We start from the raw sequence: 26038 nt of genomic DNA, 5'->3' as shown, positions 1-26038 counted from the left end.
GAACGCCTTGCAAGGGTCTTTTTTAGGCATGCGATGACGTTATTGCTTGAAAATGATACGAAGACACCAAAATTATTGGATTTGACCGTGTGAATTTATGCGATTTTATGGAGGAAATCAAAGTGTGCGACCGAGAATTTTCACACCGCAGAAAGTGGCAACCCTGAATATTTTGACATTTAATTATGAAAATTTGAAAGGATCGACTGTTGTTGTTGAAAACTAAATTTTTGTCAAATATCGACCCAATATGAACAGAAATGAACTTTAGAATGAATATTTATTCAATTTTAGGCTTAAAACTGGTCAAAAAATGACTTGTTAAATTTATCAGCGTTTGAACTTCCAAACGCTGATTTTTTTGTTTCGTCAAATATCGACCCAATATGAACAGAAATCATCTTTAGAATGAATATTTATTCAATTTTAGGCTTAAAACTGGTCAAAAAATGACATGTAAAAAATCAGCGTTTTTACTTCCAAACGCTGATTTTTTTGTTTCGTCAAATATCGACCCAATATGAACAGAAATCATCTCTAGAATGAATATTTATTCAATTTTAGGCTTAAAACTGATCAAAAAATGACTTGTTAAATTTATCAGCGTTTGAACTTCCAAACGCTGATTTTTTTGTTTCGTCAAATATCGACCCAATATGAACAGAAATGAGCTTTAGAATGAATATTTATTCAATTTTAGGCTTAAAACTGATCAAAAAATGACTTGTAAAATTTATCAGCGTTTGAACTTCCAAACGCTGATTTTTTTGTTTCGTCAAATATCGACCCAATATGAACAGAAACGAGCTTTAGAATGAATATTTATTCAATTTTAGGCTTAAAACTGATCAAAAAATGACTTGCAAGTCATTTGAAGTCAAATGAGTTTGAACTTCCAAACGCTGATTTTTTTGTTTCGTCAAATATCGACCCAATATGAACAGAAATGAGCTTTAGAATGAATATTTATTCAATTTTAGGCTTAAAACTGATCAAAAAATGACTTGTAAAATTTATCAGCGTTTGAACTTCCAAACGCTGATTTTTTTGTTTCGTCAAATATCGACCCAATATGAACAGAAATGAGCTTTAGAATGAATATTTATTCAATTTTAGGCTTAAAACTGATCAAAAAATGACTTGTTAAATTTATCAGCGTTTGAACTTCCAAACGCTGATTTTTTTGTTTCGTCAAATATCGACCCAATATGAACAGAAATGAGCTTTAGAATGAATATTTATTCAATTTTAGGCTTAAAACTGATCAAAAAATGACTTGTTAAATTTATCAGCGTTTGAACTTCCAAACGCTGATTTTTTTGTTTCGTCAAATATCGACCCAATATGAACAGAAATGAGCTTTAGAATGAATATTTATTCAATTTTAGGCTTAAAACTGATCAAAAAATGACTTGTTAAATTTATCAGCGTTTGAACTTCCAAACGCTGATTTTTTTGTTTCGTCAAATATCGACCCAATATGAACAGAAATGAGCTTTAGAATGAATATTTATTCAATTTTAGGCTTAAAACTGATCAAAAAATGACTTTTTAAATTTATCAGCGTTTGAACTTCCAAACGCTGATTTTTTTGTTTCGTCAAATATCGACCCAATATGAACAGAAATGAGCTTTAGAATAAAACTGGTCAAAAAATGACTTGTTAAATTTATCAGCGTTTGAACTTAAATATCGAATGAAGAAATATTTTATGAATATTTATTCAATTTTAGGCTTAAAACTGATCAAAAAATGACTTGTTAAATTTATCAGAGTTTTATCAGCGTTTGTACTTCCAAACGCTGATTTTTTTGTTTCGTCAAATATCGACCCAATATGAACAGAAATGAGCTTTAGAATGAATATTTATTCAATTTTAGGCTTAAAACTGATCAAAAAATGACTTGTTAAATTTATCAGCGTTTGAACTTCCAAACGCTGATTTTTTTGTTTCGTCAAATATCGACCCAATATGAACAGAAATGAGCTTTAGAATGAATATTTATTCAATTTTAGGCTTAAAACTGATCAAAAAATGACTTGTTAAATTTATCAGCGTTTGAACTTCCAAACGCTGATTTTTTTGTTTCGTCAAATATCGACCCAATATGAACAGAAATGAGCTTTAGAATGAATATTTATTCAATTTTAGGCTTAAAACTGATCAAAAAATGACTTGTTAAATTTATCAGCGTTTGAACTTCCAAACGCTGATTTTTTTGTTTCGTCAAATATCGACCCAATATGAACAGAAATGAGCTTTAGAATGAATATTTATTCAATTTTAGGCTTAAAACTGATCAAAAAATGACTTGTTAAATTTATCAGCGTTTGAACTTCCAAACGCTGATTTTTTTGTTTCGTCAAATATCGACCCAATATGAACAGAAATGAGCTTTAGAATGAATATTTATTCAATTTTAGGCTTAAAACTGATCAAAAAATGACTTGTTAAATTTATCAGCGTTTGAACTTCCAAACGCTGATTTTTTTGTTTCGTCAAATATCGACCCAATATGAACAGAAATGAGCTTTAGAATGAATATTTATTCAATTTTAGGCTTAAAACTGATCAAAAAATGACTTGTTAAATTTATCAGCGTTTGAACTTCCAAACGCTGATTTTTTTTGTTTCGTCAAATATCGACCCAATATGAACAGAAATGAGCTTTAGAATGAATATTTATTCAATTTTAGGCTTAAAACTGGTCAAAAAATGACTTGTTAAATTTTGAACTTCCATCTGCGTTTGAACTTCCAAACGCTGATTTTTTTGTATCGACCCAATATGAACAGAAATGAGCTTTAGAATGAATATTGAATCAATTTTAGGCTTAAAACTGGTCAAAAAATGACTTGTAAATTTATCAGCGTTTGAACTTCCAAACGCTGATTTTTTTGTTTCGTCAAATATCGACCCAATATGAACAGAAATGAGCTTTAGAATGAATATTTATTCAATTTTAGGCTTAAAACTGGTCAAAAAATGACTTGTTAAATTTATCAGCGTTTGAACTTCCAAACGCTGATTTTTTTGTTTCGTCAAATATCGACCCAATATGAACAGAAATGAGCTTTAGAATGAATATTTATTCAATTTTAGGCTTAAAAATGGTCAAAAAATTACTTGTTAAATTTATCAGCGTTTGAACTTCCAAACGCTGATTTTTTGTTTCGTCAAATATCGACCCAATATGAACAGAAATGAGCTTTAGAATGAATATTTATTCAATTTTAGGCTTGAAAATGGTCAAAAATGATTGTTAAATTTATCAGCGTTTGAACTTCCAAACGCTGATTTTTTTGTTTCGTCAAATATCGACCCAATATGAACAGAAATGAGCTTTAGAATGAATATTTATTCAATTTTAGGCTTAAAACTGGTCAAAAAATGACTTGTTAAATTTATCAGCGTTTGAACTTCCAAACGCTGATTTTTTTGTTTCGTCAAATATCGACCCAATATGAACAGAAATGAGCTTTAGAATGAATATTTATTCAATTTTAGGCTTAAAACTGATCAAAAAATGACTTGTTAAATTTATCAGCGTTTGAACTTCCAAACGCTGATTTTTTTGTTTCGTCAAATATCGACCCAATATGAACAGAAATGAGCTTTAGAATGAATATTTATTCAATTTTAGGCTTAAAACTGATCAAAAAATGACTTGCAAAAAAATCAGAGTTTGAACTTCCAAACGCTGATTTTTTTGTTTCGTCAAATATCGACCCAATATGAACAGAAATGAGCTTTAGAATGAATATTTATTCAATTTTAGGCTTAAAACTGGTCAAAAAATGACTTTTTAAATTTATCAGCGTTTGAACTTCCAAACGCTGATTTTTTTGTTTCGTCAAATATCGACCCAATATGAACAGAAATGAGCTTTAGAATGAATATTTATTCAATTTTAGGCTTGAAATTTTGAAAATAAACTAAAAATTATTCATGAAGGAAACATTTGCAATTTCAGTCAACTCTCTCGAAATTTTACATTAAAAAATTAGCAACCCTGAATATTTTGACACTTGAGAATTGGCAAGCCTGACGGAAAAAAATCATCACAAAATTCATTGGGGGAGAGACGAAAGCTGAAATTAATCGAATTTCGTGTTCAAAAGCTGTCTGAAAACGATCGAAAGATGAGTCAATCGAATGCTACACCAACGACGTACCACATAATCGACGACGAAGCACAACAAGTGAGAATTTTCAATGAAAACTTGTTTCGTAACATGCATGCGAAATTTTCCTTCCATTATCTTCTTCCGCAAAATTCTTTATCTAAATTGCTTCTTTTCTGCTTGTTTCGCAGGTCAACGAATGGATCAAACTCGGTTTGCGGATTGGCGTGTCGAGTGCTTTGCATCCCTTCGAATATGCGAAAGTCTTGATGCAGATTGGCTTCGAGCCGATTGCGCCGGTTCCGGGTCGCACAATTTTCGGACGTCCCGCTTACGTGCTGCCCAACATCTTCACGTACACCGGCTACATCAAGAACATTGACGGTTTCACGGGACTCTTTCGCGGTCTCTCACCCAAACTCGCCGGCATGATTCTCAGTTCGTGCGTCAGCGAGAAAGTGGCGGAGCATTGTGGCTTGGCGCCCATCGAGTTGCCAAAGAAAGACGAGGATTTGACCGAGGAGGAGCGTTACAATCTTATGGTGCGGCAATTGTCGCGCGACGTTGTCCTGCATACGACGGGAATTGTCGTGTCGCATCCGTTGCATGTCATTTCGGTGCGCATGATGGCCCAATTTGTCGGCAAGGAGGTCAAGTACAAGTCGATTTTCGGTTCGCTCATGACAATTTGGCGCGAAGAGGGCATTTTGGGCTTCTTTTCGGGCCTTTTGCCGCGTCTCATTGCCGACTTGTCGTGTCTCATACTCGCCACGTCCACGACATATCTCGTGAATAAACACATTATTGCCGAAAAGGAACACCAAGTGTACTTTGGGAGCTTCAATACATTCATTTGGGCTGGAATTTTGTATCCATTCCATCTGGTCTCGACGTGCTCGATTGTCTCGGGATCCGGACTGGCAGCGGGACGACCTCCAATTATGCCGCTGTACGACAACTGGAGTCACTGTTATCGCATGCTGAAACGCGAAGGCGAGCTCAAACGTGGTAGCTCAGTATTTTTCCGTTATGCCAAAAAGGTGCAGTACACCGCAACAGCTCCCTATCCCACATTGAGCAGATACAACTAAAAAAAAATTTCGGGATTTTTTCTGTAAACTCTCCTTTCCTAATTCTTCTTCTTCATCATCGCTCACTAGTTATGACCCACGAAAAATGCTTTTACAGTTTTTTTTAAGCGACACTTGAACAGTGGAACAATTCCTTGATGCATTTTAATTAACGTAATTTTGAGGATCAACTTCGATCAACGGAGAAAATATAAAAATTTTGTAAATATTGAAACCATTCAGACGATTTTCTGTGATTCGGATCATAATTTTGTTCAATTTTATTAACATACAGCTCCAAAAAGCTACGAATGATGTCAAAAAAATATTATCTAAACAGAGAAAAATTAAATAAAAAATATGAAATTTAAAAAAAAATAATTTTTATTTCATTTTTTTTTTTTTGTTATATTATGAGCATTAATATTTTAAAAATTAAAAAAATTTTAATAATTAAGGCGTTTCAATTTTTTTCGCTTTTAGCCTTTTAGATAAATAATTTTGTCAAAAAAAAAAATAATAAATAAAGGAAAAACTAAATATTTAAAAAAATATGATTTTTAAGAGAAAAAATTATTATTTTTTCATTAAAATTTTAAAAAAATCAAATCAAATTTTCAAATTTAAAAAAAAAATTTTTTTTTGGCCTATTTTAACATATTTTTTTTTTTATTTGACATAAAAATTTACAAAATTTAAAAAAAATAAAAATTACCTTAAAAATAATTTACGGACAAAGTTACCCTCATTAAAATCGACAAGAAAAAAATAAAATAATTAAATTTAGTAATGTTGAAGTAGATTTCTCAAAAATTTTTCTAAGCTCGAAATCGAAAACAAAAATTTTATAAAAATTTTTATGAATTAATTTTCAATTCTGATGTAACAGAAAGTGAAAAAATTAAAATTTTGAAGCCTAAGGTAAGAAAATTAATACAAAAATACCAAAAAATTTCAATTGAACATTTTTTTATTTATTTATTTATATTTTATCCGTTCGATGCTGATTAAATTATTATTTTGTTTTTTTTTTATATTTTTATGAATACATACGTAATTTAAGTTCATTATGTGGCTGTCATTAAACATCATCATCATCGAAATATATTAAAAAATTTTTTTTTAAAGTAAAATTTACATCTTAACTAATTGTTTGATTAAATAAAATTTACGCTAAACTTAAATAGAACTTTTTTTATAACTTAATTTAAAATTTAATTTAATAAAAATCTTAGAATTATAACAACCTAGATCAAATATCATATTCAAAAATTTTGTTATTTATTTTTTTTTTTCATAAACTAAATGAGTGATGAATGACATTTTTTCTTGTTTTTTTTATTACATGAATACTTTATTTTCTATTTTTTTCTTTTATTTTTTTTTAAATGCAATGATGTTTATCATAAATATTGTTGATTATTAATAGTTTTAATTTATTTTTATAATTAATAATTTAAATAGTAATATTTTTTTTTTATTTTTTGTAAAAAAAAGGAAGTGACTTCTATGTTGGACAAAAATTCAAAAATGTCTTCGATGCTTTTTTAGAATAAATACGTGTAAAGTGTGTGAAAAATTTGACTGTTGCCGATGAGTTAAGTACAAAAATTTAGCTATTTTCTTCTAATTATATATAAAAAATACTTGTAAAAATTTTAAGATATTTTTTTGTTTGGAGATCGGCTCCTAAAAAAGGATTTTTCTAACATTTTCCATACTTTAGTAACAGTTTTTTTTAACGTGAGCATTTTTAGAGTGTGAGGAGGGATACGATTAATAGTTTCAGTTTTTTTTTGCGCAGAGCTTAATTTTTTTTTAACATTACAGGTAGACAATTTTTATGTTTTTAGGATTTTCTTCACATTTAACAGAGAGAAATGTCTGATATTAACATTCAAAATTGTTTGTAATATCAGTCTCATATTTATTTATGTATATTTTTTGGTAAGTAACACACATTTTTGCCTTTTTAAAAACATCCAAAAATGAAAAGTGTGTTGACAAAATAAATCGTAAAAGTGCTTGACAGAAATTAAAATGTCTCTAATTACTAACACTTGACATTTATTCACCACAATTAATGATAATAATTAATAATTTATTTTTTTTTTAAGAATTTCACTATTAATTTAATAGTTTTTTACGCTATTTTGTATTTTTTTACTCTACGACAGGAAATTATTATTTAAAATGTGGCTTTAATATTTTTTTTAAATAAGATAAAGTTTTTTTACGTTATATATTAATGTTTGTTTGTTTAACTTTGGCTGCAATTTGTTTTAAATATTATTTGCTTGTTAATTCAGCGATTTTTAAATGCTGTGCATTGTTTTTCTTGTCGCGACGCGTTTTGATTTTTTTGTTTCTACGTTTTGAGCTCATTCAACTTTTTTCAAAAGTTTTTGCAATTATTTAGTGGGGGAGGAGGGCAAGAGATATAATTTTATGTTTGTAGTACTAGAGAGATAGAGGCTGTCTAATGCTAGTTTTTGGCATATTTTGACATTATTTTATTTTAATAAATTGTTCTAATGCTTATTCTCGTACTTTTTTCAATATTTTTTTGATGTAAAATATATTTTTACTAAATACTTTATGTTTATATTTCATAATATAATTTTACGGACATTTCTACGAACCATGTCTCTCATATAATTTAAGATTATATTATTAATATTAATAATGAACTGTATAAAATACGTAAAAAAATGTTGTGTGAATTCTGGTGTCATTAATTTCTTTCGAAGATACTTCACTACAGGTCGTAACTCTAGATATCTTCGCTCGCGCGCGCGTGAGTGTGTAAAAAAATCGGGATTTTATCTACTTTTTGGCCTTCTTTTCTGCTTTTCGCAGTAATTTTTCCCTTTCGTGATTACTTTTTTCCTGTTCCTTGAGTTCTTTTTCGCGTCTCCGTTTGTCCTTTTCGTTCAAATTACGCAATTCCTTGATGTTACGTTTGAGTAACTTCTTGTCGTCGCCATGGATGTCGAGAATTTTGAAATCTTTTTTTTCTAGATCGAGCAAGGTGCCGCCATGGATTTGGTTTTCGATGAATTTGTTGATTAACTGTTCCAAACCGATGCCGTAGAGCCATTGACAGACCTAAAAAAAAATATTTTTTTAGAGAATTTTGGGGAAAATTAAAATATTTGGCTTACTTGTTCGTTGGACCATCCTTCGACGGGACCATTTTTCCAGTGATGAGGTTTTTGTTGGGGTGCATCGCTGGAAAAGCTGGCACTTGAGCCGGATGTGTCTAAGGTCCGGCAGGGGGAATAGGCCCCGGGTGAGATGGAACCCAACGAGAGACTGCTCGTCGGCGAGGGTTGATCTCTTTGATGTTGTGTCCATGGTGTCGTGCCCGGTGGGGACAATGTTTGAGGAAGTACTTGTTTGACTGTAAGTAAAAAGAAAATAATTTATAAAAAGGACTTTACTAAATTTATTTTTTGTTTCTTGAAATTTTTTTGGGCTAAAAAAATTAAAAATTTCATCAAAACTTTCATTTTTTTAGGTTTTTTTTTTTTTTTTTTAAATAATAATTAATTTTTGAAGAAATAAATAAAAATAAATTCAATTATGATTAAAATTGAATGATTTTAAAATTATAAATTAATTATATTTTTTTTAATTAATTGATTGAAAATTTTTGCTATTTTTTAAGACTCCAAATGACTAAATAAATTTTAAAATTTTTTAAAAATTATTTTTAATAAAATTTATGAAAAATATAAAAAAAACTATAAAAAACTAACTGAATTTTAACGAAAAAAAATATTTTTAGGGCAATTTCTTACCTTTTGGTTGCGCTTCATTTACGGCCATCTTAATTTCTTGCAACAAACTGTGTGAGAGTAACGCTGCCGCACTTGGTGTCCTATTTAATTCGCTATAATCATCGCTGGAGTCTCGTGACGACCCATCTTCGTTGAGACGTTTGCCTTCCCGTTCCGCGAGACGTTCCTTCAACTGTTCCGCCAACGACGGCGGATTAATTCCCTTCAATCCTTTTCCCTTATTGCGACTCGGATACATCCAACTGTCAGAACTGTTCATCTCTTCATCCAATTTGTCGGTGGAAGATCCCAAATCGCTGTCGTACGATGCATTTAGCTCGCTATCGTAACTCGTGGAATGTGGATTGCGGTAAATATTGGGAATTGTCGAGTGATTTTTGCGCGCTTGTTGCGCTTGCATCGCAATTTCCGTTCGTTCCTTGCACACTTGCGCATATAACGCTGCCACATTTGGCGGTGTCTGCACTTTATTGAACGTCGGGAGGCTGTACTGCACTTCCTCCTCGACTTCATCGATGACATCGTCAACGGCGCCCGTCGAAACGACGTTAGAATTCGTATCACTCATGTTGTCGTCAATCTCGTCGAGGGCATCTGACGAACCGCTGTTACTGTGACTCTTCTTCCCGGATGGCAACGCTCGATTCATCCGTGATGCCAACTCCTTTTTTGTCTTGTTCACCGAATTATCGAGCAACTGATGTTGTGGCACAACCGAATCCAAGTCGTCGTCCTTACTGCTATTGCTATTTTGTGGTGCCGGCATTTTGCGTTCGACAGTGGCGGTTTTGCCGTCGCCATCTTCCGCATCGGGCGACAAATCTGAGATCTCAGTGTCGGAAAAATCCGTTTCCAGTTTTTGCAGGAATTGCTTGGGGGGCTCGCGACGACTCATTTGAGGCGTTAACTTTAGACTAGCAGAATCGTATGGCAATGTGATGGGCAGACCGGCTTTTTGTTGGGTCTCTTGCAGCGTTTGTTCTAGCGTGATGACACGATCTTTTAATTTTTTCACGAGAGCGTTGTATTCGGTGTCTTTCTCCTGCAGATTTTGCACGTAAAATTCGTGGAGTTGAATCTAAAAATTCACAAAAAATTATTAAAATTTATTTTTTTGTAAGCATTTAGGCCATTTTTAATTTATTTTGAATTTTTTGTCTCAAATTATTTTTTAAATAGGGACAAAACGAAAATTTTTTGAAAGTAATTTTTCAATATTTTTTGTTGTTTTTACTGATTTATAATTTGTAAAATATATCCAATTAATTTTGTCGAAAAAAAAAAAATAAAATATTTTGTAATAACATATTTTGGAATTTTTATATTAAAAAATCATGAAAAATTACTGTTTATGTTAAAATTATACAAAAAAACTAAAGAAATTTGCTTAAATACGACATTTTCTATTGAAATGTTGAAAAACATTTTTTTGAAAGTCACGTGACCAAAATTATTTTTTTTTCAAAAATTTTTATTTTGGAAGATTTTGTTGATTTTTCTTTACTTTTAAGTTAAAATTTTAAAATAATATAAACTAAAATTAAATAAATTTTAAGAATCAACGTTTAACGTCTAAAAACGTTAAAAAATTACAAACAAAAAATTCAAAAATATTTATTTTTTATTTCCCCCCCCCCTCGAGAGAATCCTCATGGGACTTTTGAAAATATTAAATTTATTCGCCTTAGTTAAATTAAGCAAAAAAAAAAAAAAAATATTTTTAGTTTCAAAAATTTAGTTAAAAATACTAATTTTGGTATAAAAAAATTCAAAATTTGAAGAAATAATTTTTTTTTTTAATTTTAAGTTGAAATATTTTGACTTTAAATTAAAGTTTATTAAATCTTATACTAATCAATCGATAAAAAATTGCTAAAAATCAGTCTTTTTATAAATATTTTTTTTTAAATTTTTGCCTCCTATTTAAAACAAAAATTGTGGGACAAAAATTCAAAATTAATCCCTAAATCTAAAAATTTCTCACCATATCTCGTTCCCGTTGCTGAAAATCGCGTAACAATCGTTTCGCTTTGTTATATTTCTTCTCCAACGTTCCGTACTGCTCCTGCGATTGCTGCAACATATTCTGATAATTATTCGCTTCTCGCTTAATATTTGACAAATCAGTCTCCACGGTCTTGAGACGCTCCGCAAGTGCTTCAGTCTCATTGCAAGATGCTTGATATTTGATCAACTAAGAAAATTCACAAAAAAAATCCGATTAAAATTCACTCAAAAAAATGAAAAAAATATTTTAGGACAATACACTCATACACCCAAGAAAGTGAAAAGCATTTTTTTTTTGTTGGTTTGATTGATTGATTGAAATAATACTTTTGGACAGGACAAAAAATGAGGGTTTTTGAATTCTTACCTGTTGTCGCAACCTGAGCAACTCATCTTCATGCACAGTTATAAGTTTGTGGTTCTGCGGTAATTTTAATTTTGGCGAGAGAAATGAAAAACAAAAAAAAAACAAAACAAAGTTTTTGGTGAACAGACAATCAATTTTTGATGGATAAAGTATAGACACACAAAAAAGGTAAAAATAAAAAATTGGCATGCAAAGGAAAAAGTTTTTTTTTTCTAAAGCAAAGGTGAGGTCTCAGTCAAACATTTGTATTTATTTTAATACACACACTGTTATAAAAAATGTGTTATTTACCGTATTATGCTATTATTTTGAGTAGTTATGGAGTAGCAAGCACAAAAAAATATTTGAAAAAAATTATTAGTTACGATATCAAAAAATTATTAGCAAACATTAATTTGAAAAAAATTCATTTTTTTCACTACAGAAAAACTAAAAACACACAAAAAATGGCAAAAAACATGCGATTCATACCTCTTGCAAAAGTCTCTTGAGTGACTCGACGTCACTTGAACTGGAATTATTTTGGCTATCACGTTCGGCGAAGACAGCGTCAGCTACTTGCTGCACCGTCGGACTCAAGGGATCCTCACTGATGCTCGTATTCGCTGACACCGGCAACGTACTGTCCTCCGATTGCACAGACGTTCGACGAATGTATTCCTCTTGTTGGCGTCGATAACGTTCCTCCTTTTCGCGATCGGCCTGGAGACTTTGCTTGATGAGCATGGCGACTTCGGAGTTTTGTGGGTCACGTTCACGACCAATTTGGAATTTGACAAGGCCCGAAGTGTTACGGAGCACGGAGGCGGCATAGGCTTGCGTTACGCCAACGAGACTTTTGCCGTCGACTTCGATTATTTGATCGTTTACCTGGGGGAAAAATATTTTTTTTATGAAAATTTAAATTTTTTGAAAGAAATTTTTTTTTTTCTTACTTGAATTCTGCCATCTTTAGCTGCTGCTCCGTTATCGGTGATGGTTTTGACGAAGATTCCAAGTTTTTCTAAGCCTGCATCAGCTCCGACGCCCATTCCTGGTTGAAAAAAAAATATTTTTAAAAATTTTAATTTTTTTTTTGTTTTTTTGTCCTATCAAGGGAAGAAGGCGAAAAATATTTAAAATTTTTTTGAGCTTTAAATGATGATTTTTTGCATTAATTTTTAATTTAAATTGATATAATTTTCTAATTTTAGCTCAAAATGTAAAACTAATTTTAATTTAAAGTTTTTTAACATAGAAATTTTAGAAAAAGAAAATAATTTTGGTCACGTGACCTGTTTTCTTTCTTTTAAATTTAAAAATTTAATTCTATTTTTGTAAGATTTTAATAAAATTGTAATTTTTTATGATTCTTCAATCAAAATTTGTATTTTTTTGACAGATTTTTTTCGATAAATTTGATTTTTCTGGATGAAATTTAATAATTTCGATAAAATTCCTCACCAATAATGCTCAATCCTAATCCCTCAGGACCTTTCATAAGTTCAACTGGGAAGACGTCCATTTTTTCAACGCGTTTTTCCAACTCATATTCCGCCGAAGCAGCCACCGGATCCACATCCTCATTCCGTCGATCGTATTCGTTGACAGAAAATGTGGAAAAAATTTTCATCGGCTCCGTACTGAACTTAACGCGGGTCTTTTTCCTCACATGAACCGGAAACATCAACGCAAACTCCTCATCGTCTTCCTTATCGGAATCCAAGAGACCTTCTACCTCCATCCAAAAATTGCCATCGTCAAAGAAGTGAACTCCTTTGTCATCCACGTGAACTACTGTTTTCTGCACTGGCGGATAATTCATTTTGGCGAGTTCTTCAGGCGTATTCGAATTATCAAGAATAATTTTCACGGAAGAGCTGGCTTCATTTATCGTCACTTCTTGCGTCGTATCGAGTGCCGAGCCATTAAGTGTCGAATTAATCGTTTGATTTAGCACATCTTGGCTCGTTTCGTTCATCGTGGAGTCTTGCAAGAGACTATCTGTGCCCAGAACGGACGATTCATTTGTCTTACTGGAGATATCGTGGCCGTTAATGAGATTTTGGTGTGGCGGAGGGGTTGGCGGAGTATCATCTTTTACGATCACTGAGCTTTCCGAACGATCTGGAGACTCAACGGATGCTTTTCTACTGAGAATTTGCTCTACTTCGCGTGCTTGTTCGTCGGAGAGAATGACTTGTTGTCTATTTTTATGAGAAAAAAATTAAAAAAAAAAATTAAAAAAAAAAGATGAAAAAAAAAAGGAAATTTTTTTAAATTTATTTCGAAAAAAAAAAAAAATAAATAAATAAAACAGATAATTTTTTTTTTAATTTTCAAATTAAATTTATTTCGAAGTTTTCGTTAAAAAAAAAAAATAATTTAAATAAAAAATTTAATTAAATAATTTTTTTTATTTTTTTCAAATTTTTTCTTAGATTTTAATTAATTAGGTTATTTTAATGTTTTGGTATAAGTTAAAAAATATTTTTAAATAAATTTTTAATTAATTTTAATTATTTAATTAATTTTATTTAATTTTTCTTAAATATTTTAAAAATAATTTAAATTTTAAATTAAATTTTATTTGAAAATTAAATTAAAAGTATTTTTATTTTAATTAAAAATATTAATTTATTTTAAATTTCAAATAAATTTTTATTTAAATTTTTAATTATTTTGCCCCCTCCATTAATTATTTTCAAAAAAAAGAAAATCCATTAAAAAATAATTATTTTGAGAAAATAATAAAGAAATCATTTTTTGTCCTAGAAAAAGACCAAAAAAACTTCGAAATAAATTTTAAAGAGTAAAAAAAATATGAAATTCTGTAAATCCTACCTGAGTCGACTTTCGACAATCCTGGTATTGTTTGTGAGTGTTTGTTTTGTGTAAATGATGAAGATGATGAACGACAGGGTCAAATAATATTTCAATAACACAGGCAAGAAGAAACAGCAAAGAAAAAATCATAAAATAAAAATATTAAATTAAATAAATTAAGGATGATTTCGGTGAAAATGATCATGATTTGTGTAAAAAATCTCAAAATAACCCAAATTCATACTCACTTTGAGCTTAATAACTTCTCCGCTTCATCAGCTGTCATCGCATCAACTTTATTTGGCTCCTCTTCGGGCTCACTGGCATCCACATATTCCATATCTGGCAAATCCAGCCCTGAACTTTCGTCCGCCCTCATGGGAATGAAAGATCTTTCTCGTACCGTAACAGGTTCTCCTCCTGACGACCATCCGTCGTCCGTATCGAGCAATTTGGCTTCGTGCTTAATCTCTTTTTCGAGCAGCATTTCTGGCGGTGACGGAATTTCCGGTTTGATGGAGGCATACAACGTTTTGTTGTTCGAAACGGTGCTCGCGGATGAGGATCGCGATCCATTGACGACAACATCGACGTAATTCAGGTCAACGGGACTCTCGAGATTATTGGTGTCGTTGTCCGTGAGGGGAATTGGCGGCGGAATGACAGTTGCTGTGGCGGTTCGGGCAGGCGGCGACGGAGGCAGTGGCGGACTCTGAATGTCAAATTGGTAGACGGGCTTTAGTTTGGCTTTGATTTCGGGCGACGGTTCGTTGAAACCGCCCTCATCTGCTGACACAATGCTACCGGCAACACTTGGCTCCCTGTTGTTCGTTATTGTCATCGATGTTGGCAAACATGAAATTACTACCGGCTTTGTGTCGGCGGCTGTTGTTGTCGCATTGAGAGTACGTTTGATGCCACCAACTTCCTGCTCGTCGTCATTCTGCTCATTGTCTGTTAATTAAAAAGAAATTTTTGTCAGTTAACGCTTTGATAAAAACAAAACTTGCAAAAGTCATCGTGAAATTGCGAGGAAATGTGAAAAAGTGAAAACATCTCACACTTGAGTGCGACTGTTAGACATAAAAACAATTGTTATGGATATTTTAATCTGTTAAAAATGCAAAAAATTACCTCGACCACAATCAAAGCAAAATCTGTATAAATTTAAACACATTTTTATCGGTGCGCTGATTCATAAAAAACCATAAAAAATTATATCACACTTTCGTTTTTAACAATTTTTTGTTTTTTTTTTTTAATATCTCGTCGTTAAGCTCCTGCTCGTCACAACCGAATGACCTTTACTAACGATTTTAATGTAAAGTGTGTCCAATTATCTCTACTACTCGCTCGATCTCTTTTTTTTTCGTGGTATTTACATTCAAGAGCGCGATTTATTTATTTATTTATCTTGACCAAATTCTCCGCAGTGTCGAAGACATACTTTTCAAAATGTGTCTCTTTCGTCGTCGTGCGTCGTTCAGATTCAAATTTATGCTGACTTGTGTACACAAGAATCTATTTTAAAGACATTTTTATTAAGATTTTTTTTGTGTTTTATTTTTGTGGACGCATTTTCTGTGCAAGTACTGTATGGTTAATTAGAGAGGACTTTGAGATAGTTTCAATGAAAAAAAATAATTAATGGGCAATTCCATAATTTTTTTAAAAAGTTTGAATTGAATCAACTTTTTTTTCAATTTTTATAAAATTTTTTTTTTAGATAAATTTTTACAATTTAATTTTAATATTTTAAAAATATTATTTTTTCATTAAAAATTTATTTTTTTTTCAATTTTTAATTTTTTTATATATTTTATTGTACCTATCTTATGAAATTATTATTTTTGTTATTTTTAAATCAAAATATTTTTTTTTTAATTTTTTGAAAATTTTTGATTAATAATTTTAGATCTTTACCTAATAAAAATAAATATTTTTGAAAAAATTTTTTTAATGAAAATTTGACAAATTCATATCAATAAAAAATTCTTAAATTATTTATATAATAATTTCCAACAATAGCAAATTTAAATAAAAATAAATTAAATTAAAATTAAATATTAATTTTTTTAAATTAATTAAAGCCGCTCCAAATTTTTTTTGAACTTTTTGTCCTATGCCCCATTTTAAAAGTCAAAAATCCAATGGGGCAAAATAAAAAAAAAAAGTTGAAAATATCATCAAAATTGCCCGTTTTTTGGTCTTTTTTCATAGTTTTTCAAAAAAATTTTTAATATTTAAGAATTTTTGTATTGAAAAACGAAATAAAACATGAATTTTCTTCTCTAAAAATTTTTTCAAAAAAATTATGTTTCAAAATTTTTGACAGTTTTTTTATGAAATATTTTTTTTGTTGAAATTTTTAACTTGGAATACTCTTATATCAATTTTAAATTATAATTATATCTCAATATAGACCATTAAAACAACTAAAATATTGATTAATGATCAAAAATTGTTTGAATTTTGTCATTTTATATGAAAAAGTATTTCAAAATTTTTTTTTTTATTTTTTTGCCCCCCCCATTTTGAAAAAAAGTTTTTGGGACAAAAAGTTCGAAAAAAATTTGGAGCGGCCTAACCAGAATTTTAAAATTTTTATCAATTTCTTCCGTGTACCTATATTTTGATAATTTCATAAGAAAATTTGGAAAATTTAGATTTTTTTTAAATTAAATTAAAAAATTTTTTTTTAATTTTAATTTTTTTTTAATTTTAAATTTTTTTTAATTTAAAATTTTTTTTATTTTTCTTTTAAATTCGAATTATTTAAAAAATATAAATTCTATGAATTTTTTAGATTATTTAATTTTATTAATTAATTAGGTGATTATTAATTTTATTTATTAAAAAAAAATTATGGAATTGCCCTCTTAAGCGCACCACGCACAATTCCTCCCTACTAAACCACACGAGTAAATCAAATTTAATAAACGCGTGCGGATGCGTGGGTGCCAAATTCTACCGGTCATTCGGCATTGACTCGTTTTGGAGCAAATTAATTGCCGGACAACAACATCATCATATACAAGACGACATCGTCGCGACACATCGAAAAACTGGTCTAAAATTATTACTTTTTTTGCAACATTTGATTTTTTTTCCTCAAAATGATGAATAGAAAAGTGAGTGGGTTCTGCTGGCTAGTCTATGGGTCACAAATCAATTTTTTTGCATTTGAAATATTATCTCATCAGTGACACAGTTTCCTTTCTTTATCATCATCTTTTTAAATGTTTATTTTTTTTTAATAACACAAAAATAGTCAAAAGGTGCGTGAAAACAATGAAATTTATTTTTTTTTTTTGGCAAAATATGTACATTTTTGGTTCGTTGCTCACATTTTTGAACGAAATTTCGACAGATTACGAAAGAAATTTTGTAACGAGCGCGAAACAATTTAATTTTTATCGAAGAATAAAATTAATTAACGAGAAAAAATTGAATGAGATGCAATAAAAATTGTGTTACGATCGAGTAACAAAAAAATGTTAATGTGTTCACTGAACACAATCGCGCACAAAACTGGTACAATGAGTAAAGATTGATTGAGAAGACCCGTGTGTCTTGTCTACAACTCGCTCGTACTCTTTTAACAAAAATATTTTTTTACTTTATTTACTCTTGAGCACTCATACACACGCGTCGCGTCACATTACGTCGTCATCGCGTACAAAGAGTCGCATTTTCCTCGCTATGTCTTTATTACTTTTTAAAATTTTTAGAGGTTTTTTGTTGTGTGTGCACGAGAAATGGTCTCTTGGTTAATTTTAAAACATAAATGCATCTCGCGAGAAGAGAATAATAATAGAAGACATGTGTGTACGCCACGAGACAGACGTTTTCCTGTGTGTTCTTTTGATTTAATGGAAAATGTGTTAAAAAGTGCAGTGCGAGGGACTGAGAAACGAGTCACTTTTTCACACATTTTCTCAAACATTTCCTTGTTTTTCTTTTTTTGCAATAATTTATTGTGCAAACATTTTTTTTCTCGTTTTTTTTGTTCTATTTTTGTTCTTTGTACTTTCCATTAAAGTCATAAAATAAAATGAAATATGAAAAATGTAAATATTAAAGCGACTTTTTGTTGGCATGAGTGATCGGAAAATTCCGCCAACTTGTTCGTCGTCGTGTTTTGCGAATTAAAACGTAATTTTTGGGATAAACTTCCTGTTCGATTTTTTGAGGAAAAGTTTTAATTAATAAAGTATTAAGAGATATTGATGATGTTCTTTTGAAGATTTTATGAATGGCGAAGCTAGAGGGGAAAAAGTAATTATAAATCTTCTGTTGGTGTCGTGAATGGTGAACGAAAATGATGGATTTGAAGTGACCTTGTTGAAGAAAATGGTGTTAAAAGTTTTTTTTTTATTAGAACATGAAAATTTTTTGACAATTTTTTTTCAAATTGAACCAATAATGGAGTTAAAAATTTAAAGAATTAAAAAAAAAATAATAAGCCTCGATATTAAAAAATGTTAGTAATTTCATTTGAAAACTTTCATTTCACAAAAAAAATTAATTAAAAATTAAAATTAATTTAATTTAATTAAAAATTAATTAGGTAAATTAATTATTTAATTTTAAAATAAATTTAAAAGAAATAATTAAAAATTCATTTATTGATAATTTTTGAAATTAACGACATTTTTGACGTTTTTTGGCGATTTTTGATTAAAAAATTATGAAAATTTACTGTTTATGTTAAAAAATATACGAAAATCATAAGAAAATTAACGTTTCCTACATTTTTTAAAAAATAATTTTTTTTCAAAAATTTTTATTTTGGGAGATTTGGATTGATTTTTCTCCACTTTTGAGTTCAAATTTGAAAATAATATAAAAAAAAATTAACTAACGTTAAGAATCAACGTTTTTAGACGTATAAAAAATTAAAAACTAAAAATTCAAAAATAATAAAATACAAAAATAAATATTTTTTAATTTTTTGTTTGTAATTTTTTAACGTTTTTGGATGTTAAACGTTACTTTTTAACATTTTATTAATTTAACATATTATTTTTTTAAATTTGAACTCAAAATTAGAGAAAAATTAAACAAAATCTTACAAAATTAAAATTTTTGAAAAAAAAAAAAATTTTTTTTGGTCACGTGACTTTAAAAATTTTTTCACCTGTATTTAATAGAAAACGAATTGTTCAAGTGAATTTGCCTATTTTTTGGTATATTTAATTACAATTTATGATTTTTTATTCAAAAAATTCCCAAAAATGTTAAAAATATTCCAATTTTTAATTTAATTTTTATTTTTTCCCTGAATTTTTTCGACAAAATCGGAGGGAGGGCCACAAACAATGGAAATATAAAATTTATTCGCATAATTTAATTTTTAAAATTTAATAATTTAATATTTTTTTTAAATTAATAATTTTTTTTTTCAATTTTCATAATTTTTTAAGATTTGATGGAGCCGCCTGGTTCATTCTTTTTTCTTGCATTTTTTTAAATTTTAAAATTAAAATTTTAGATAGTCACTCACTATCAAAAAATAACTATTCACCATGTCTCTAAACCTCGTACATGACCTTCTTCTTGTATCTGCTACGTTTCTCACCTATTATAAAATTTCTTATCAAACGCAAACAAAGCACTAAAAACACCCGCGAACGATATGATTTCCTCAAAATAAAAATTAACTTATCTTAAAATCACGTAGGTACGAGTTGAATGAGCTTAAATTGAGATATTATTTAGTTTGTTCCATTTTAGACTGGAACTCACGAAACGAACGAAGAACGCATTAATATCCGAGCTTAAAGTGTCTTTGTACGTTCGTCGCACTCAAGTCCATTGCCTTTTTCTTTATTTTTATTTTTTTGTGTTATTTAATAATTAAGTGATCACGAATGACGAAGAATGCTTAGAGACGATTATCATTCTTTAACATTTTCAACGCAAAAAAAGAGTCACAAATTAATTGAGAAATTTAATTTTTTCTTACCATCATTTTTTGTTTCTTGTAGCTCGTTAATTGGCTCCTCATCCGGAAGTTGTTCGACTTTTTCCAATTCTTCGTTTTCCTGCTTTTCCTCTTCGGTGTGAACGGGACTTGCGGGATCCGAAGCAATACTGACGCCCGGGCTGGGTGACGAACTGATCGGATTTCCGGGTGACACGGGTTCCGCGAGCTTTTCTGACGTCGACGAGGAATTGCGTCGCAAAACGGGAGCTTCTTTGTTCTGTTGGATCGTGACGTACGTGTCTTCCGACGTGAGACTTGCTTTGCGATGATTGTTCTCCGTGGCAGCATTTCCATTCATTCCGGTGCCGTTAGTTGTGATGTTGTTCGATTGCGAATCTCGCAGGGAGTCACGACGATGTGGCGGCGCTGGTGGCACAACATTTTCGTTCTTTTTGATCGGCGAGATGCGAGTGGGACTCATCGTGATTTGAGGTTTTTTGGACAATGGAGGCGGCTTTGTTACCGTCACTGGCGAGTCATCGCGATTATTGGCGACATTTTCGGTCGTGCTATCGAAAGATTGTGATGAAGTCTTAACTGGAGACGTTTTTACCGCTTGCGAGTCGGCATAATCGACCGATTTGGGTTTTTGCTGCGTCGGACCTGCCATCGGTCGAATGATATCACAATGATACTTTGTCGTCGCCTTCGTTTTGGAGAAATGTGATGTCCAGTTCTTTTGTTTCTCGATCAATTCGCGCGAATTAAATTTCCTTTCAGGCTTTTCCGGCTTTTCGGGCTTCTCCATTTTGATGCGCGAGATGTTGTGAATTTTGCTCGTGTCAATTTTGCTGACGCCGTTTGTGATTTTGACGTATTTAATTTTGGGCGAGGGCGAACGAGCGTTCTCCGCATTCCCCTCGGGACTCAAATCCCGCAAATTCTCGTCTTTGCTGTTGGAATGTTTAATACTGAAGCCGGTTGTTTGTTGCACGTTGACGCGACCTTCGCCGAGACGCTCGAACAAAGCTCGTGCGTGATTAAAACGTGCCGCATGCGATTCCGTTCGCACGACAGCACTGGCGGGCGACGGATTTTCCTTGTTCGGCAAAACGTGTGACGACGGCGGCGACGCGGGTGCAATGTTGTTGGGAACGTCGGGCGGTGGCTCTTGCGGACGCCGTTGAAATAAATTCGCAATTTGAGAGACCTTTGGTCCCGTTTGTGCCTGTTGCTGGCTGACAGACGTCTGCTTATCCATCGTTTCGAGTAGTTGGCTGTCGGTGTCTTATTGTTACTTCACTACGACAATTGCACGAGCGACGAGAGAGTATGCGGTGTGTGAACGGCAGCAGTCTGGAAATATAGGATGGGAACAAAATGTTTTGTATTAATTGCAAGATAACACAGAAAAAAAACAAGTTTAAAAAAAATATCAATACAATGGAGTTAAATAAATTAAATGCACAACAACGAGAGAGGGAGACAATGGACAAAATGCACATACATTTCGAAAAACTCTGTGTTTTTTTCGACACACACAGAAGCGATCGCACCAAGTTTATTATTATTATTTTATTGAGAGGTATCGTATGACAATATATGAACGCTATCTAATCTAATCAGTGAATAACAACAACAACAATAAAAGTCGCGATCGACAGTGTTTATCAACTTTGGACACTGCTTTGGTGGTTTACTGGATCTTAAAGCTTGATAGGGTGACTCAAAAATGAAAAAAAAACTCATAATTGAAAAATTTTCAAAAGTTTCGAAAAAATATTGAGTTCTCGGCGGAAAAATTTAAAATCTTTCTCAAAAAAGTAAAAAAAAAAATTTAAAAAAATAGAAAAAAATTATATTTAAATTTTATTAAAAAAATGTAAAGTTTTGTAAAAAAAATTGTTCTTTTCAAGACAGAAAAAAAAAAATATTTTAGTCGATCAGGTAAGATATTTTGTTAATAAATTAGTTTTTCTATTTAACATATAAAATTTTTAATTTCATTTTTCGACAGTCTTAACGAAGTCTGATGTTTCATTTCATTTTAATATACGTCTAATAAATACTTCTTTTATTTAGTCAAAAATATTAAATTTTTTGGAGGAAAAGGCTATGGCTACAAAAAACCTCATCTTTTCTTATTTATTCTAACAATTTTTAAATTCGTTCTTAGTTACTATTTTCTTTAGAAGTGCGTTAAAGTCAATATCGTTAGAAAAGTCATTATAAAATCTAATGCAGCGCGGGATGGGGGCATTATCAAGGTATTTTCTTGTTGTGGTTGTTTGTTGAAGCGGTCTCGGATTTCTAAGGACATATTGGTGGTTTCTTTCAACGAATTTATTTTTTATGACGCTCGACAAAATGTTGGAGCTCAGTATGTCATGAGTGAAAGAGGCGCAATTTATTCGGAAGCGGTCCTCAATAGTCTTCATGTTGGATCCTGCCACCCTGCTTTACTGATGTGAACTGAATAACATTTATTTCCTAAAAATCAAGTTACCGAAGCTTTCTCCGACTAAAATTTTTTATTTTATATGTAAAAAGATAGTAGCATCTAAGAGAAAGAACTGTCGAATAGTTTTGTCAACCAAGACAAGTATGAAGTTAACATAGAAGAGGGTCTCGAAATACCGCTGACGTTAAGACTATTTATTTCCTATAAATTTACGTGGATTTTTATTCAATCTAAGCATGGCAAATTATAAGCTTGCAGTGGTCAGTCGCTACTTGTTGACAATTAATTGGATCATGTTTTATTACACTCCGGTTATTTTATAAAAAAAAAACTAAATTAAAACGAATGCCTATTTCAGTTACCCGAATTCGGCAAAGAAGAAAAATATTACAGCATCGACCTGGAACTTTTAAGTGACGGAGACAATTTAAATTCTATTTAGGATCACAACTATTATATTTTTCTCTTAGTCCCTTAGAGATTTTTTTGCATCTAGGTTACAAAATATTGTCTCACCAAAAGAAACTGTTATGAAGTCAGGCGATTGATTTGAACTAATTCTCGTTTTGTCAATTATTTATCGTGCCTTAATTAAATACATTCGTATGAACCTTTTTAATCAAATTTCTAGGAATTTTGATTAAAAATTATTAATTTGTTAACGAAAAACAATCGTCTATAACAATTAATGTTATTAAATTTGATTTCATGCAAAGTCTTAATAAACTTTACTCAGAATATGTATTTTTAACTATTATTGAAAAGTGGATTTTTTTTTTTAATTTGATAATAATTTTTTTTACACTTCACTACACAAGTCCTTTAATAATTTTTTTTCGGGTCAACCTATTGTTTTCTTAATAAACAAACTTTATCGCTTTATCACTTTTATACGGAGAATCGAAAAATCGGTCAAATTCTTGCAATGAAGTCGATTAAGTCGCTTGACTTGGTTCAGATTGCAGCACATTTTCAACACAAACGCCGTCAACAATGCCAACAATTTCACAAAGTTTAGTATTTTTAGTTTTAGTAATCACAACAAAATTAGCGAACAGCAACGAAAGCGACTGTGAATGCTTGAGTTCCATTAAACAATCGGATTGCGGAATCGGCGAAGTATTAGTGACCAAGAATTGCTGTCCCGTGTGCGATGGAACGGGCAACAAAGTTTGCTCAAAATGTTCCAAAAATAAGGATTGCGCCAAAGGGCTCTATTGCGATGAAAAATCAAAAATTTGTAGTTTCGATAAAAATTCTTGTTATTATTTGGCGCACATTAATCCCGATGTCCCTCTACAATGGAAGCCAGATTGCGCCCCAAATGGCGATTTCGCGGCTAAACAATGTCGCGGCGATAAAGTTTCAGGTCGGTGTTTTTGCTTCAGCGAAAAAGGTGAAAGGATTTTCGGATGGGACTGGCGATTCAACGAGGACGAAATGACATGTGCCTGCAGTCGACATCGATCCAAGTTGGAGGCCAGTGGACGTATCAGCACGTTGCACTGCCAGCAAAATGGCAATTACGAGGAATTGCAATGCGATGGTGGCGCGTGCTTTTGCGTGGATACAAAGACGGGACAATTGCTCGCTGGCACGAAAGTATTACCGGATAACTTGTGGACAAAATTGCCGTGTTGTAAGTGATTTATTATTGAAAATTGGAAAATCCATTATTTGCATACCTTTTTTTTTTTGGTTAGACAATCGAACGTTGCACGGCGATTCTTACGTGAGACAGTGCGAGAGTGTCGCGGTGTTGCAAAAGAAGGTCGTTAAAATATTCGAGTTGCATGGGACAAAGGATGTCGCTGTCGAGATGGCTTCCTGCAATTATGACGGCAGTTATGGCAAACACAAATTGCAACAAAATGAGTAAGAAATTATTTTCACTCAAAAAAAAAAAATTTTAATTTAATTTTTTTTTAATTTTAAAAATTTTTAATTAAAAAAAATATTCAAATTTTAAATATTTTTTTTTTAATTTTTAAATATTTTTTTTGTATTTTTTTAATTTATAAACATCTTTTTTTTTAATTTATGAATTTTTAAAAATTTTTTTTTTTTTTTTTTTAAATAATTTTTTTATTTTTAAATATTTTTTTTTATAATTTTTTTTTTATATTTTTTTTAATTTTTTTTTCATTTTTAAATATTATTTTTAATTTTTAAATAATTTTTTTTTAAATTAAAAAAAAATACTTTTTAATTTCAGAGTGAAATGCACTTGGCGCGATGGCTCCGTTATCAACCCGTACGCCGGTAAATTCTCACAAATTTCACAAATCGATTGCGGTAAATATCGAATAATTGCACAAAATTGTCACAATTCACGAAAAAAAAATGTCTTTTTAGCGTGCGCCATTGACGAAAAAATCTACGAAGAAAGTAACAAACCCGCACTCAAACTAACCTGCAGCACAAATGGAAATTACGAGGAAGTACAGCTGCATCAAATTGGAAAATACTACTGTGTCGATGCTCTGGGCTATGCCGTCTCCGACTTTCAAACGGACGAATTGACGAAAGAAATTTGTAATAATCGCCGGTACGACAGAATTGAAACTGAATCATATTGTAAAAAGAAATAAGTGGTATGGTCCCTCATTTCAATGTAAGCTAAGCCGAGCTCAGTATTGTTACGAGCGAATGTTACGTACTTCCTCATATATGCGACAAACGTCGCGGCTGTGTAGTGTTTATGAAATATTTTTAAAGAGATTTTTTTTGTAGTAAATAAAATAGTAAAAATTATGCATGGAAGTGTGTGATGGTAATGAATTCAGAAGGTTGGATGAGCATCGGAGCTCGTTCGCGGGTATCAGGTCACGCTGCTGGAGGTGTTGATGGAAAGTGAGATGAAATTCGAGTCAAGCAGGAAATTAATTCAGAATAAATATTGCCAGGAGAATTCAAAATCTTATCAATTTTAACGCAAAATTTCAAAGGAATTGATAAATTTAATCGAATTACGATAAAATCAGCACTTTTTTGGTGACATCATCCATAAAAAGTACCATTTTATGGCAAACGTGACTTTCAGATAACTAATGTAGCTAAGTAGGTGTCTCAATTTTGTATCGTTCATTGTTCGAAACATGCTTTAAAACTTTTGTCTGACCAAAAAACAAACTTTTGTTTACGAAATTTGGATAGAACATCAAACATTGTAGAATTAATAGCAGTTTAAATAAATCAACATTAAAGATTTTTGACAATTTCAAGTCATAAATGGACAAATTTTTCAGATATTCTTTAAATATTTTTACTTTTGATGAAGCTTGAAAAAAATTCTTAATGATTTGTTTTCGCTCTCTTATTTATAAAAAAATATTTTTATCATTTAACAACAAAATTGAAAAATTGCTTGAAATTTTAAAAATTTTTATGTTAAAAAAATATATCATTTATTCAAGCTTTTAAATTATTTTTTTTTTAGAAAATCTTTTAGTTTTATTATTTTATTAATAA

General features: G+C 30.8%; 3 protein-coding genes across 5 annotated transcripts; 2 read left to right on the top strand and 1 right to left on the bottom strand.

Annotated features, from left to right (window-relative positions):
• Nucleotides 1-4040: 4040 nt before the first annotated feature.
• On the top strand, nucleotides 4041-5577 carry LOC134829402 (mitochondrial carrier homolog 2). Its single transcript, XM_063842454.1, has 2 exons — nucleotides 4041-4203; nucleotides 4317-5577. Exons 1-2 carry the CDS (start codon nucleotides 4144-4146, stop codon nucleotides 5214-5216), a joined length of 960 nt encoding a protein of 319 aa, XP_063698524.1. The 5' UTR covers nucleotides 4041-4143; the 3' UTR covers nucleotides 5217-5577.
• A 1038-nt stretch (nucleotides 5578-6615) lies between these two features.
• Nucleotides 6616-25115, bottom strand: LOC134832703 (uncharacterized). 3 transcript variants are annotated; one of them, XM_063846819.1, is made up of 12 exons: nucleotides 24981-25115; nucleotides 20146-21462; nucleotides 14426-15131; nucleotides 14196-14216; nucleotides 12816-13558; nucleotides 12308-12405; nucleotides 11844-12242; nucleotides 11373-11426; nucleotides 10983-11192; nucleotides 8999-10076; nucleotides 8360-8598; nucleotides 6616-8303 (listed from the first exon to the last, which is right to left on the bottom strand). In XM_063846819.1, the coding sequence occupies exons 2-12, from the start codon at nucleotides 21365-21367 to the stop codon at nucleotides 8022-8024; spliced, it is 5052 nt and encodes a 1683-aa protein (XP_063702889.1). In that variant the 5' UTR covers nucleotides 21368-21462; nucleotides 24981-25115; the 3' UTR covers nucleotides 6616-8021. The 3 variants fall into 3 exon arrangements, with proteins under 3 accessions (XP_063702889.1, XP_063702892.1, XP_063702891.1); XM_063846822.1 differs by lacking the exon at nucleotides 11373-11426; XM_063846821.1 differs by lacking the exon at nucleotides 14196-14216.
• On the top strand, nucleotides 23416-25663 carry LOC134832705 (uncharacterized). The gene is made up of 4 exons (XM_063846823.1): nucleotides 23416-24206; nucleotides 24271-24442; nucleotides 24783-24862; nucleotides 24923-25663. Exons 1-4 carry the CDS (start codon nucleotides 23561-23563, stop codon nucleotides 25156-25158), a joined length of 1134 nt encoding a protein of 377 aa, XP_063702893.1. The 5' UTR covers nucleotides 23416-23560; the 3' UTR covers nucleotides 25159-25663.
• Nucleotides 25664-26038: the final 375 nt, after the last annotated feature.

Source organism: Culicoides brevitarsis, chromosome 2, assembly GCF_036172545.1.
Source record: "Culicoides brevitarsis isolate CSIRO-B50_1 chromosome 2, AGI_CSIRO_Cbre_v1, whole genome shotgun sequence".
NCBI classification, from domain to species: domain Eukaryota; kingdom Metazoa; phylum Arthropoda; class Insecta; order Diptera; family Ceratopogonidae; genus Culicoides; species Culicoides brevitarsis.
This window is presented reverse-complemented; position numbering and strand designations above follow the sequence as displayed.

Excerpts from the sequence above, each read along its gene's own strand:
- LOC134832705 (XM_063846823.1), top strand. The coding sequence starts at position 23,561 with ATGCCAACAATTTCACAAAGTTTAGTATTTTTAGTTTTAGTAATCACA. Across the intron at positions 24,207-24,270 it reads GTGGACAAAATTGCCGTGTT|ACAATCGAACGTTGCACGGC; the intron begins GTAAGTGATTTA and ends TTTTTTGGTTAG. Across the intron at positions 24,863-24,922 it reads AATTTCACAAATCGATTGCG|CGTGCGCCATTGACGAAAAA; the intron begins GTAAATATCGAA and ends ATGTCTTTTTAG.
- LOC134832703 (XM_063846819.1), bottom strand. The coding sequence starts at position 21,367 with ATGGATAAGCAGACGTCTGTCAGCCAGCAACAGGCACAAACGGGACCA. Across the intron at positions 11,193-11,372 it reads TGCTCAGGTTGCGACAACAG|TTGATCAAATATCAAGCATC; the intron begins GTAAGAATTCAA and ends GAATTTTCTTAG. Across the intron at positions 10,077-10,982 it reads AGCAACGGGAACGAGATATG|ATTCAACTCCACGAATTTTA; the intron begins GTGAGAAATTTT and ends GTGAATTTTTAG.
- LOC134829402 (XM_063842454.1), top strand. The coding sequence starts at position 4,144 with ATGAGTCAATCGAATGCTACACCAACGACGTACCACATAATCGACGAC. Across the intron at positions 4,204-4,316 it reads TCGACGACGAAGCACAACAA|GTCAACGAATGGATCAAACT; the intron begins GTGAGAATTTTC and ends CTTGTTTCGCAG.